General features: G+C 33.2%; 1 protein-coding gene across 1 annotated transcript in view; it reads right to left on the bottom strand.

Annotated features, from left to right (window-relative positions):
- Positions 1-14,775, bottom strand: part of Sdccag8 (SHH signaling and ciliogenesis regulator SDCCAG8) — a 228,519-nt gene that overhangs the window by 195,183 nt on the left and 18,561 nt on the right. Inside the window, exons 5-6 of the mRNA XM_026390721.2 lie at positions 9,940-10,074; positions 4,077-4,217 (exon numbers count right to left, since the gene is read on the bottom strand). Of these exons, the coding sequence (XP_026246506.2) occupies positions 4,077-4,217; positions 9,940-10,074 (276 nt within the window). The remainder of the gene's footprint in view (positions 1-4,076; positions 4,218-9,939; positions 10,075-14,775) is intronic.

Here is a 14,775-nt window from a genome sequence, read left to right as displayed (position 1 = left end):
ACAATAGCAACCCTGTGGAACCAACCAAGATACCCTTAACATGAATGAATAAAGAAAATATGATATATATATATATATATATATATATATATATATGATATATGAATGAAATGGAATCTTAAAGAAGAATGAAATTATGGCATTTGTAGGTAAATGGAGTTGGAAAATATCGTGCTAAGCAAAATAAGCCAATCCCACAAAACCAAAGGGTGAATATTTTCCCTGATATGTGGTTGTTAATTCATATTAGGTAGGGGGCTAGGGAAAAATAGAGATAGTTTGGATTAGGCAGAGGGGAATGAAGGGAAGGGAGCCATATGAAGTAAGAAGGATAGTGGAATGAATCAGACATTATTACCTTATGTGCATATATGATTATATGACAGGTGTGATTCTACAACATGTACAATCAGAAGAATGAGAAATTATATTCCATTTATGTATGATATGTCAAAATGCATTCTACTGCCATATATAACTAATTAGAATAACAAAAAATAGAAAAAAATAAAGGATTTTCATGAGTTATTTAAGATTTAAATAGAACAGACATGAGAGGGAAAGAGACACTTAAAATAATCTCAGGTTTTTTGAATTCAGCAACCAAGTGAATGCTGGTACTAAAGATTATCAGATCAATTAAAAAAGATAAAGGGAACTCCTACAAAGAATTAACTCAAAAGAAGGGAAAATAATAGAAGAATAAAAAGAAGTCAAATAAAAAGCTGATTAAATTTATTTAAACTGTATAAGTAATCACATTAATTGTCAATCATGTGGTCACCCAATTTAAAATGCAAATATTTCAGGATAAATAAAAAAGCAAAACTCAACTATGTGTATTCTAAAAGAAATGGGGCTTACTCAAAACACAGAAATCATATGCTGTTCTCTATACCAGTAATGAGTAAGAAAATGAAAATTCAAAAGCATGTTATTCATGATACTATTAAAAATAACAAGCTAGGAATAATTCTAATGAGGATATACAAAAAATTGGGCATGGTGGTGCATGCCTGTAGTCCCAGTGACTCAGGAGGCTTTGGAAGGAGGACTGAAAGTTGAAGGTCAGACTCAGCAACATAGCAAGACTCTTAGCAATGTAGTAAACCCTGACTTAAAAATGAGAGCTGGTGTTGTAGCTCAGTGGTAGAGTGCTTACCTAACATGTGTGAAGCACTAAGTTCAATCTTTTGTACCACACAAAGATAAATAAATAAATGAACAAATAAAAAATAAATGAAATATATTGTATCTATCTACAACTAAAAAAAATTTTTTTTAAATAAAAATGACTGGGGATGTAGCTTGGTGGTAAAGCAATCCTGGGTTTAATCCCCAGTTCCCACCTCCCAAACAAAAGACAAGACAAACAAGTATGCAATACTTTATTATTTTTACTCAGAAAACTACAAAAGATTATTGATAAAAGGATGATCTACATAAAGTATGCTATTCAGTTTACATGGATTAAATGATATAATATCATAAAGATCTTAATTCTTGAATAATCTATAATTTAAATGGAATTTAAAATCAAAATCTTATAATGACATTTTGCAATTTACTAATTTCAAAATGTATTTGGAAATTCAGAAGACCAAAAAGAGTCAAGACATTCTGAAGGAAAGTATGATGTTCTGAAAGTCATGGTCTACTAGAATAATCAAGAGGTAATGTATAAGTGCAATTAAAAAAAACAGATCCACAACTAATTTATGACAAAGGCAGAGGTTATCTTTCCAACAAATGGCACTTGGAGATATATGTAGGAAAAAGAACAAAAGATGACCCTTATACTTCACATCATCTACAAGAATTGATTCTAGGTAGACTGTAAATTTAAATATAAAAAACAAAACTACGGTTTCTGGAAGATAGTTTAGGAGAACATTGTCATGACTTTGAGGTAGGAAAAGAGTTTAATCGGGACACAAAAATGCTACACAGTTAAGGAATTAAAACTAAAATTCTAGTCATTAAAACAAGGAAGAAAATAAACTATCAAGAGAATTATAAGACCAGCCACGGAGTGGGAATATATATTTACAATATAAATATAAATATATGTGTGTGTATTTATTGGACAATATATAAAAAACTCCCCCAAATCAACAGTTCAGATACCTAAATAAAAATGAGCAGAGTATTTGAACAGGCACTCACAAAAGAGGACATCAAATGCCCAACAAACATATGAAAAGATATTCTGGAAACAGGGAAATGCAAATTAAATCGTAAGATAGTATTACAAGTCCATTATAAAAATTGAGAATACCACATGTTGGTAAGGACATGGGGCAATAGTACCAATTATATGCTCTGGTAGGAGTGTAAACTGATAAAAACTACCTTGGAAAGTTGTCTACCTATTTATGTTGGCTCCAAACTTGACACAACATAAATTCATTAACAGTGGATAAATAAATAAGCTATGGTATATTCATACAGTAGACCCATCAATGAAAATGCATAAACTTCTGCCATATGCAACAACATAGATGAATCTAACAAATAGTGAATAAAAGAACCTAGACACGCAAAAATACATACTATTACATGATTCCACTTATAGTTTTAAAAAAGAATATTTAGGGTACATACTTGCAAAATTTTCATAAAAATCAGGATAGTTTTATTAGCTTTAAGGAAATGAATGAATAGTGATTGAGAAGGGATACAAAGACCATGGAACATGATAATGTTATACATCTTGGTCTAGAGAAAAAAAAAACACATAGGTGTTCTTTTAGAGATAAATCTAATCTTTGTTTTGTGTACTTTATTGAATTCTGGTCAATATGAATAGGAGGGCCTTATCAACTAATGCACATATTATAGAAAACTGTTACATGGTAGAGCAGGCTGAGCATGGCATGGTGGGGCACACCTGGAATCCCAGCAATTCAGGAGGCTGAGGAAGAAGGTCTCAAGTTCAAGGCTAGCCTTAGTTAGATCCAGTCTCAAAAAATACAAAGGACTGGGGATGCAGCTCAGTGGTAAGTACCTTTGGGTTCAATCCCCAGAAATGGAAAAAAAAAAAAAAAACAAAAGACCAGACTGAATGGACAATCAGGAACTTAAGTTCAATTGAAGCATGCCAAAACAAGAACAGAAAATAAGAAATGGAGACATGAATACAGACGACTGTTAGGAAAAATTTGGTTTCGAAGGAGAGCAAAGATGTAGGGTGATAGACAGTTGGAAGGGAACACAAGGTTATGAACAAGATAAACTGACATAATTATTCTTAAGAAACCACAGATTCCAGACTTGCCGGGTGAAGGCTAAAATGTCTTAAATACACTCAAAGACATAAGAGAAAAACTTGGACAAAGAACTAAAAGCAATCAGAAAAACAAATTATAATAAGGAATCACACAGAAATTCTTGAGCTGAAAAAGTATAATAACTGACTTGAAAAATTCATTTGAAGGGTTCAAGAGCAGATGTGAGCAGGAAAAACAAAAATTATTTAATTCAAAGACAGGACAATATCAAATTATCAAGTTTAAAATACAGAATTTTTAAAAAAGAATTATTCAAATGATCCAACAAGTCCACTCTAGGTATATACTTAAAATAATTAAAAGTAGGGACTCAAAAAAATGTTTATACACCACTGTTTATAACAAAATTATTCACAATAGCCAAAAGGTGGAAGCAAAACAAAGTATGATACACCCATATAATGAAATAGGCAAACCTAAAAAGAAGTGAAATTGTGATACATGTTACAATATGAACAAACCTTGAAAAAATTATGCTAAATGAAATAAGCCAGACACAAAAATAAATGTTGTTTGATTTCATAAATATGAGATACATAGAATAGGCAAATTCATAAAGACAGAAAGTAGATTATAGGGAGGAAGTGAAAATGAGACTTTATGGGTATAGAGTTTTTGTTTAGGATAATGAAAAAGTTCTGGAAATGGATGGTATTGATGGTTGTACAATATTGTGAATGTATTAAATGACAAATTTTATATTATATATATTATACTAGAATTTTCAAAAGTACAAAAGGGAAAAACAAAAGCAGATATGTAAGAGAAAAGTACCCAAATACTCACTAGTTCTAGCTTCCATTTTTCAGCCTCTCCAATAGTTGTAACTTTGCCAATATCTGCATCATCATGGAAAAATGGTTTCTTGGCAGCTTCATTTACCCTGGAATCATCACCTGTTGTAACCCAAGAATTCTGCATGTTTCCCTGAAATAAAATGGGTCAATAATTGCAATTGGCATTCAATTTTAAATAAGCATGAATACTTTTTTTTAAAAAAATTTGTTCTTTAGTTCTTGGCGGACACAACATCTTTGTTTTTGTATGTGGTGCTGAGGATCGAACCCGGACCCCACTTAAGCCAGACAAGCACGCTACCGCTTGAGCCACATCTCCAGCCCCAGCATGAATACTTTATAAATATTGATTCATATTCACAATGAAAGGAGGAAAAACATGTACTTTTAAAGTCAAGAATTGTCTTACCTTTTCAAGTTATTAGAGTCATATTCCACAAAAGGTGTTACAAAGTTAAAATCCTATAAGTATGGGCAATAATCCAAATGTGAGCAAAGAGGCCTAAATGTCAGTATATTTAGCAAATGGAATTATCTCTCACTCATCTGAAGACATATATTCTTGAAACACATAAACCTACCTGGGTTTGCTAATTTTCCATATTTCACAGATGCATGGCTAATAACAGTAATCATTGCAAACATATGTGGTGTTAACGATGTGTCAGACACAATTTTATGGGTTTAATATGACTTGTTAATGATCACAGATTTAGAAAACAGCTAATAAGTGGCAAAACCAGGATCTAAACCTTGGTGGTCTAGGTCCAGAGTCCTTGCCTGTGGCATAGTAAGAAATATATTATTTAGTTTCTGCCTTTGTTTCTTGACACAGAATTCTGAAAATTCTCATAATTTTCTGAGTGATAGAATGCCAGGAGCATCTTTTGATATAATATTTGGTTTCAGGTTCTGGTTCCTGCCATAAGAACATGTAAGACCTTTAGTATCCCCAGAATGATAAAAGTATTTTTATGCTAATTAAATGATTGGTGGCCGGGGTCCCTAGATAGCTTTAAGATGGAGCTGATCTCCTGAAAGACCAAGGCAGGATTAGAGAACTGGAACTTTTAGCCCCACCCCAGATCTCTGAGGACAGAGAGGCTTGAGATTGATTTAATCAACAATGGCCAGTGATATGATCAATCATGCCTATGTACTGAAGCCTCCATAAAATCTTACATGATGGGGTTCAGAGAATTTCTAGGTTGATTAATATATACATGTGCCAAAAGGTGGCACATCCAGCTCCATAGGAACAGAAGTTTCTGCACTTGGAGTCATTCTGGACCTTGCCTTGCATACCTCTTCATTCGGTTATTCATTTGAATCTTTTGTAATGTCCTATATAATAAACTAGTAATAACAAATAAAGTGTTTCATTAAGATTTTTAAGCTGTTATAACAAATATCAAACATAAGGAAGAGATTGTTTGAACCCTCAGTTTGTAACCAAGTCAAAGAAAATTATGGATAATCTGGAGATCCACCACTTGTGATTGGGTCTGATACCAACTGTGGGTAGCTAGTGTCAGAATTTAATTGAGGCATTGGACACCCAGTTGGTAGCCACAGAAAAATGGAGAATGACCTGGTATAGAGGGAAAAAATCCCAAATATTTGGTGTCAGAAATGTTACAAGGAGAAAAACAGGAATAGTTTTTCTTTTCATTTAGTACCCCAAGCCATTATGTTCTTACCCATTTACAAAATAAATAAATAAATAAATAAATAAATAAATAAAATCAATCCTCAAAAGAAAAAGAATGCACATGTTGTTATAAACAGAAGTGATACGCAGCTTGCATGTCAGGGATTCAAAAAGGAGTGGTAGGAATGATGACAAATCATAGAAATGTGTCCTATGCAAAGGACACAGCCACTCCTAAGTCCCAGTCAATCTTTGCCATATGGGAATAAAAATTCATATTACCCGAAAATCGTCAGATTTTCTTTTAAAAGATTAGCCAGATTCTGGTTCTTCATTTGAAACATTGTTAAATATTAACTCAATGTTTACCAAACCAATGAAACATATTTGTGGGTTGTATTCAGCATACCATCATCAGTGTGTAACCTAACATTTAATGAAATAAGCAACACAAAGATCTGAGAAATGTATGTGTGCAACAAGGACTAAAATACTTACATTAGTTTAATTCAACAAATAATTATTGAATTCTTGCTAAGGGCTAGTCCTCGTATATTATAATGCCATATCATGCTAGAATGTGGTAAACCGCATTCTTACAGAGTAGCATTCTAAGATTCTATTCCATATCCTCTGGAAGATCATTTTAGTGCAAACATTTGCATAGCACCTACTATATTCAGACACTGTAAAAGGGCTTGGAAGACAAAAATGAACATGATTAAATTTTAGCTCCAAGGAATTTATAGTCTAATGAGGAAGACAAACACCAATCAGATAATTTCAATTTAATAAGGTGACTACTAAGCTAGAGGTATGGCTGGGGGACTATGCCAGAACCGGAAGGATATTAAGGGACAACATTAATTTAAAGGTTTTGTGCCTGCAGAGGAGTTCATAGGAAATTCACAATTACTAATGGTAAAAATAAAAGGTGATGTGACAGAGGATGAAGCTAGAAAATCAAACGAGGGTCTTGTGCATAGTATAGCATGCTATGCTAATAAGCTTATACTCAATTCTGTAGGTAGGCTCAACTCTCTGAAGATTTGACTGAATTCAATGTTGGCTTTGAGATCAATGAAGGAAGGAAGGAAGGAGGGAGGTACTTATTTCCTACGGAGAATTCCTGGAGAAATCGGAGGAAGCATGTGGACCATAGATTGCTGGCTCATTGTATAAAATACCATCATTCTTTGGAAATAAGTGCAGGTCTAATGGACACTTTGTTCTTCCAGAGATAGCTTTTAAAAACTTAAATGGTATTTAATCAAGATTAAAAAACATCTCCATATATTAAATCCCTAAACATCATTAAAAACCCTTTATTCCTTAATAGAGGGGAGTGTTGGTATGGGAGGGGATGAGAACAAACCTTGGAAGAAATGTCTCAGAAATTTTCCATTAAAAAAACTGCTAGATCTTTGAGTATACATGCCAAAAATTATAATAAATAACATTTTAATATTATAATTTTTGAATTCTAGACAAAGCTTTCCAGGAAAAGAAATTTTATGAGAGTAAAAAATGATGAAAAATGAAAGTAGAAATAAAGTACACTTTAAATAGCTTAGTATTATTTTAAAAATCATCTGCTTGCTTCTTCAATATCTAGGTCATAAACTAGGCCAAAAGCTAAAAGTCTTGTTGGCTGTCACTCAATTCTAGAGATAAAAAGTGAGAGACTCTGAAAAGGAGAAACTTTATTCTTTACAAACAAAAATGGTTTGGTTCAAAATTGACAAGCTCTTTCTAAATTATGCAGAAAAGCAGCATAATTTAGAAGTCAGAAAGTCATGGGTTTAAGTTCTTGCTTTGCTATTTCATAACTCTGTGATATTAGACCAGTTCCTTAACTACTGCATACTTTAATGTTATGCTCTGAAAATGAAATAACACCTGTCTTGTGTGACTATTGTGAAACTAAAAGCATATATATAGTGTTTGATACAATGCCTAGCACATTATAACAAGGTAGTGATCATTAGATGTTAGTTATTACTATGTAACTGTTTCAATTAATTTTCAAAAGAGGACATTATTAAACACTGAAAACCAATACTCAAATCAGCCAATTGTGTTGGCAAAACCTAGCATCAACATTTTAATTGACTCATTAATAAAGTTTTCCTACTGCCAAAGAAGATAATATTTCTTGATCTGTTTACATTTGAGCAATTCTAAAAAGTGTTATTCATATTAAAACTCCCAGGGCAATACCATGCATGCATTACTGAAATGCCTCAATTCATCCACACAAGTGAAAAGCAGAGCAACAATTTTATAACAATAAATAACACAGCCGGACATGGTGGTGCATGCCTGTAATCCTAGAGGCTTGGGAGGCTGAGGAGAAGATCCAGAGTTCAAAGCCAGCCTCAGCAAAAACAAGGTGCTGAGCAACTCAGTGAGACCCTGTTTCTAAATAAAATACAAAAAAGGGCTGGGGATGTGGCTCAGTGGTTGAATGCTTCTGAGTTCATCTCCAGCACTCAAAAAACAAAACAAGTAGAGTATTAAAATAGATGTCGAAATCACTACATATATCTATAACAATCATTTCAATATTTGCATTACGTATTAGCTTGTGAGAATATTTAAAGAAGACGACAAAAACCCCTCTATAACCTTGTCAGTTCTATGATTATGACTCCAGTTTTGCTTGCACTGCAAGGCATGTGTTCTTTCACAATCACTTCCTTCCCCTTTTGCATTACTCACTTCTCTTGCCTTCTGATTCACTGGTCTGCCTAGTTTCCTTTTTCAGTACACTTCCCTTTATTTGTCATTATAGAAATATTGAAGACTATGAATAATTGACTCCTTGCATGCTAAGTGACTATATATTTAGAAAGAAAGCAAAAGAATATATTCATTTTTTAGATGAGCTACTTCTAAGTTCTTTTTGTGTGGTGATAACTTCTTCAAATTGACATTAAAATATAAGATGGAGTTTTTGAACACTAATATTAGTAATTATGTAAATCTTCAGAACAGTTAAGTAGTGAGGGAAAAATAACTGATCACAAACTTAAATGTAATTGCACAAACTTACTAATACTAACTGACTCTTTAGTATTAGTAATAATACTAAGTGAAATACTAATCAGCTTACTACACTTTTCAGAATTAATAATTATATATTTTGCCATAGCAAATTCTAACATATCATTTAAAAGATTAGAAATGAAATACCAAAAAACAAAGTAAAATTTCAAAAACAAAAGAATACATAGGTAAAACATTAAGACTCTCCCATTTTTTTCTCTTAACAGAACTGATTTACAAATGATGACTAAGTTAAAACCATCAAAGCTGAAACAGGCAAGTATTAAAACTTCCCCATGGACAGTTGAAATTGCCTCAAAAAACAGAACAATCATTGACTATGTCCTAAAACAACAGTGAAAAAATTTTTAGTGCAACAGTACCTCCAAGTTATAAGAAGATATTAATTTTAAACACTATTCAAGTATCATCACAAGAGTTTTGTCGCAGAACTATAAGAAATCATGTGATCTATTGTTCGTTAAACTGTGGGCCACTGATATTAGAATCACTTAGGTCTTGATAAAAATTCATATTCCTAGAACCCAACAGGACCAACTATCAGAATCTCAGAGGATAGAGCCCAGGAATCTGCATTCTCAACTTGATAAAGGTGAATCTTCTCAAATTATCAATAAAGGAATTACACATGAAGTTAAATCAGGCAAAGCCCTGTAAAATTATTTGCTAAATACATGGTTCCTAAGGGATGACTGAAAGACTAATTTTGATTCATGGGCCCTTAATTAATAATATCATATTGTTAATTAGACTTCTTAGATTTTAGAGCTCAAGAAAAATTCACAATAATCCATCAAAGATCTAAGGTTAGATTCTGAATAGTTTCCAGAATTACCAAAGTCTTCCTACATAACATACTTCCTACTTTCAGATCCAGTCTTTCCACATGGAAAAATAATAATTAGTATGCTCATAGAAGAACTGGAGTAAATATTAGGCAATGCTACATTACTTCATTTGAGGTTACCTTTCATCTTAGTAAATTCTAATTTTTGAGACATCAAGCAAATACCAGTATAGTGTTTTGGCCAAACTTCAAGGAAAGATTCTAAGCAGTTCAGAAGGCTAAGGTAGAAGGTAGAAAGGAACATTCAAACTAAACTAGAATTTATGATTTTTAAAAAATTCTCACAGATGCATCCAGAAGTGTTTGTTCCCTCATTGTCTCCTCTTGTCTTTGAGATTTCAGCTGGAGTCTTTCTTGCTGGAGTCTTTCATTTTCAAGCTCAACTACTTGTATCTTATTTTTCATTCCAGAGAGTTCCTCCTATAAACAGAAACCAAAAAGAATGAGCTTTTTAAACAATGCTTTTATTTACTGATCACTAAAGGATCCAGAATGATATAAAATATAGAAGGTTTGTGTTCTGTTAATTTCCTGAAACACTACAATTATATTTAGACAATAAAGGTAACCCAAACATTAGCTAACAGAGAGAATGTTAGGAATGTATAGTTGAAGGCATGTTGATGGCCATATCACAAACCTGTAGTTTCTGACATTTTTTTTTTCATCACAAGGATTCAAGGCTTATAGAAAGGCCTTAATTAAAATAGTTATCAAAGAGTTTTTAAATAATGATATACACTGCTGAAAATAAGGTATGATATTATTAATAATAAAATGTCAATAACTTGTGTGGACTAAAAAGGAGAAAACTTGGAGATAAAGGGATAGAAAGAGGCAATGATTATCTATGAACTGGTAGCCATATAGCAGTGAATTATGAGTAAAGCAGTATGGTGGGTTCCTCTGACCCTGCAAGGTGTAATATAAGGTATTATAAATAAATGACAATAGAATAGCTCTTGAGTGGCACCTGAAAAAAATATGCCAAATTATTAATATATCAATGAGGTAATACTTATCCTAATAATATTCATTACTAATATAATAAAAAACTAGTATATAACATATGCAAATTCCTTCCAATTATTTTATTTAGAAAAAGCAAAGCTGTAATTAAAAAAAACATTTTTAGAGTTCTAATTTTCATTCTTACATGCAATGAATTTACAAGACATCAATCCCATCTTTAAACATCCTAATCTTTTATAAGACTATAGCAGAGGGATTCAGCTGAAAGAACTGTATTTAAGAGGAATTTTCTAAGGAAACCCAAAAACCACAAAGGAGACAAAAACCAGGATACTGGAAGAAATCTTAACCTCTGAAATGTATGGCAAAAGCAAACAGTCAAAACAGCCTCACTTCTGGACATATAAATATGAAAATTAACATTAAAGTTCTAGTTAAATACAGTTCCTATTACCTAGTACATCATGTCCGACATTCAATTAAAAATTTCAAGGCGTACTAAGGACTTAAAACACAGTTTGAAGAGAATGAATAAGCATCCAATCTCAGACATGGCAGAGATGCTGAAATTATCAGGACAGACTTTTAAAACAAATAAGATTACTATGCTAAGATCCCCTCCCTCTCTTTCTCCCTTCCTTCCTTCCTTCCTTCCTTCCTTTCTGATACTGGATTAAACCTTGGGGCACTGAGATACATCCCCAATACTTTTTCTTTTTATTTTGAGATGGGGTCTCTTTAAGTTGCTGATTGTCTTGCTAAGTTACTGAGGCTGGCCTCAAACATGTGATCCTCCTGCCTCAGCCTTCCAAGTCACTGGGATTACAGGCATGTGCCACTACACCTGGCTGCTAAAATCTTTAATGAGAAAAGTTAACTACATGTAAGAATAGGTGGGTGATGTCAGTGTGGAGATGGAAACTTTAAGAAAGAATTATAAGTAAATATTAGAAATCAAAAACAATAACAGACATGAAGAATGTCTTTAATTGCCAATCAATAGACTGAACAAGGCCAAGGAAGACAATTACTAACTGGGAAGAGCTGGCAATAGAAAATTCCAAAACAAAATTGAAGAGAGAAAGAGAAAAATTAAAAACAAAAAACCCCACCAAAGACAGAAAAGAATATCCAAAAACTGCAGTACAATTATAAAAAAATGTAATATATGTGTAATGGGAATACAAAAAAGAAGAAAGAGAAAATGAATGGAAGAAATATTCGTATCAACAGTGACTGAAATTTTTCCTAAATAATTAATAGGCACTAAATAATAGATCCAGGAAGCTCAGAGAACATCAAGTAGGATAAACACCAAAAATATCTAAACCTAGGAATATTATATTCAAACTGTAGAAAATCAAAGTCAAAGAGCGATCTTAAAAGAAACTAAAGTAAAAATGTAAAACAAATACAACTACCACCACTAACAATAATAACAATAAGTCTTTACCTATAGAGAAGCAAGAATAAGAATTATATAAGACTTCTTATTTCTTTTCCAAAACTATGTAAACACAAAGAGAGTGCAGAATGAAATTTTTAAAGTGTTTAAAGGAAAAAAATAAAAACCTAGATAACTTAGAATTTTGTATTGAACAAAATTAACCTTTGAAAGGGAAGGAAAAAAATAAAGACTTTCGTAGACAACAATTGTGAGGGAGTTTGTTAATAATACACCTGCCTTGCAAGAAATATTAAAAGACATTCTTCACAAAGAAGAAAAATGATTTAGGTCAGAAACCTATCATATATATAGAGTAAGAAAGAGTATTAGAGAAGTAATAAATGGAGATAACATAAATATTTTAGTTTTCTCATTAATTTTTCAGATAATAGTTGTTCAACATCAGGATAGCAACAGTGAAAGTGGTAATAATAGTTTATGTATAACTGAAATGAATGATAGCAATGTTTTTAAAGGACAGGAGAGAGAAATAGCAGCTATTTAATGACTTACACTTCCTATGAGGTAGACATGGATTATTTGCAAGTGCATATTGCAAACTCTAAAAAAGTAAAAAGGAAAAATGTATAATTGATAGATTTGCAAAGACAGGATTCAAAAAGGCAATCATATTAAATAAGCAATTACAACCAATGAAGACATGAAGAGAGTAGAAAAAAAGAAACAAAGGAGGGCAATTAAGAGAGCAATTGATTGGCTTATTTCTTTTATTGGTGCTTAGCTTTTTGAGTCCCTTATATACCCTAGAGATTAGTGATCTTTCTGATGTGTGAGGGGTAAAAATTTGCTCCAAGGGTGTAGGCTCTCTATTCACCTCACATATTGTTTCTTTTGCTGAGAAGAAATTTTTTAGTTTGATTCCATCCCATTTATTGATTCTTGGGCTATAGGAGTCTTATTAAGGAAGTTGGGGCCAAATCCCACATGATGAAGATGAGGGCCTACTTTTTCTTCTGTTAGACACAGAGTCTCTTCTGGTTTAATTCCTAGGTCCTTGATCCACTTTGAGTTGAGTTTTGTGCATAGTGAGAGATAGGGGTTTAATTTCATTTTGTTGCATATGGATTTCCAGTTTTCCCAGGACCTGAACAGATACTTCTCAGAAGAGGATATACAATCAATCAACAAATATATGAAAAAATGTTCATCATCTCTAGCAATTAGAGAAATGCAATTCAAAACTACTCTAAGATATCATCTCACTTCAGTCAGAATGACAGCTATTATGAAGACAAACAACAATAAGTGTTGGTGAGGATGTGGGGGAAAAAATACACTCATACATTGCTGGTGAGACTGCAAATTGGTGCAGCCAATATGGAAAGCAGTATGGAGATTCCTTGGAAAAGTAGGAATGGAACCACCATTTGACCTAGCTATACCTCTCCTCAGTCTATACCCAGAAGACTTAAAAACAGCATATTACAGGGACATAGTCACATCAATGTATATAGCAGCACAATTCATAATAGCTAAACTGTGGATGCCCTTCAGTAGATGAATGGGTAAAAAATGTGGCATATATACACAATGGAATATTATGCAACAATAAAAGAGAGTAAAATCATGGCATCTGCAGGTAAATGGATGGCATTGGAGAAGAAAATGCTAAGTGAAGTTAGCCAATCCCCAAAAAGAAATGCTGAATGTTTTCTCTGATATAAGGAGGCTGGCTCATAGTGGGGTAGGGATGGGGAGCATGGGAGGAATAGATGAATTCTTGATAGGACAAGGGGGAGGGTGAGAAAGGGAGGGAGCAAGGGGTTAGCAAGGATGGTGGAATGTGATAGACATCATTACGAAGACAGGAATTGGTGTGAACATACTTTATATACAACCAAAAATATGAAAAATTGTGCTGTATATGTGTAATAAGATTTGTAATTCATTCCACTGTCATTTATTTTTTAAAAATCAGCTAAAACGGGAGCAGTAACAAGTGTTGGATATTAACCTTACTATATCAATAATTATTTAAAATTTCTAGATATAAAAATTTAAAGACAGACATATCATAAGAGGTTTTAAAAAAGTCCTCAAGTATACCTTCAAGAAGCCCAATGTAAATATAAAGAAATGGATTGATAGAGGGCTAAATATAAATACCCAGCAGAGGTACCTCTGCTGTACCATAGGATAGAACCATAGCAACAGATTTGTAACTGCCTGTGGAGGTGGGTGTCCATGAGTAAGCATTGGAAATTGACAGCAGAAAAAATGAAACCTGCTGAAATCCAGAGACTGGGGGAAACAACAAAACAAGTAGAATATCCAGGACTTGGTGTCTAGTACCTCAGTCAAGGGCAGGGAACTCTTCAAGGGGGTTCAGGTGAAAGAGAAAGAGTTATAATCACAGGGTGGTGCAGAAGGCTGCACTCTGCAGACAGATTAAATATACACATAACCTACAGTCTGCACAGCAAGGTAGCTTTAGAGAAGAAATGTACTATATCTTGCAGCAAACTATCAGAATGCTATAGCTAGGAGCCAGAGGGCATAATCACATCTCAGGTCCTTGTGGACAGTTGGCCCCGTTGATTGGACAGGCAACAGGCACCTGAGATAATCTTGGCTTGGGGGAGCATCTCCTGACACAAACCCCATGATAAAAGTTTTATGCTTCAGGGAGCATGGGATGTAAAGAGAAGAGGAGTAGAGAGCACTGCCCTCAGGAATCAATG

This window comes from Urocitellus parryii, chromosome 9, assembly GCF_045843805.1.
Source record: "Urocitellus parryii isolate mUroPar1 chromosome 9, mUroPar1.hap1, whole genome shotgun sequence".
Classification (NCBI taxonomy): Eukaryota; Metazoa; Chordata; class Mammalia; order Rodentia; family Sciuridae; genus Urocitellus; species Urocitellus parryii.
The sequence above is the reverse complement of the archived record's forward strand: the minus strand, read 5'-3'. Positions and strand labels throughout refer to the sequence as shown.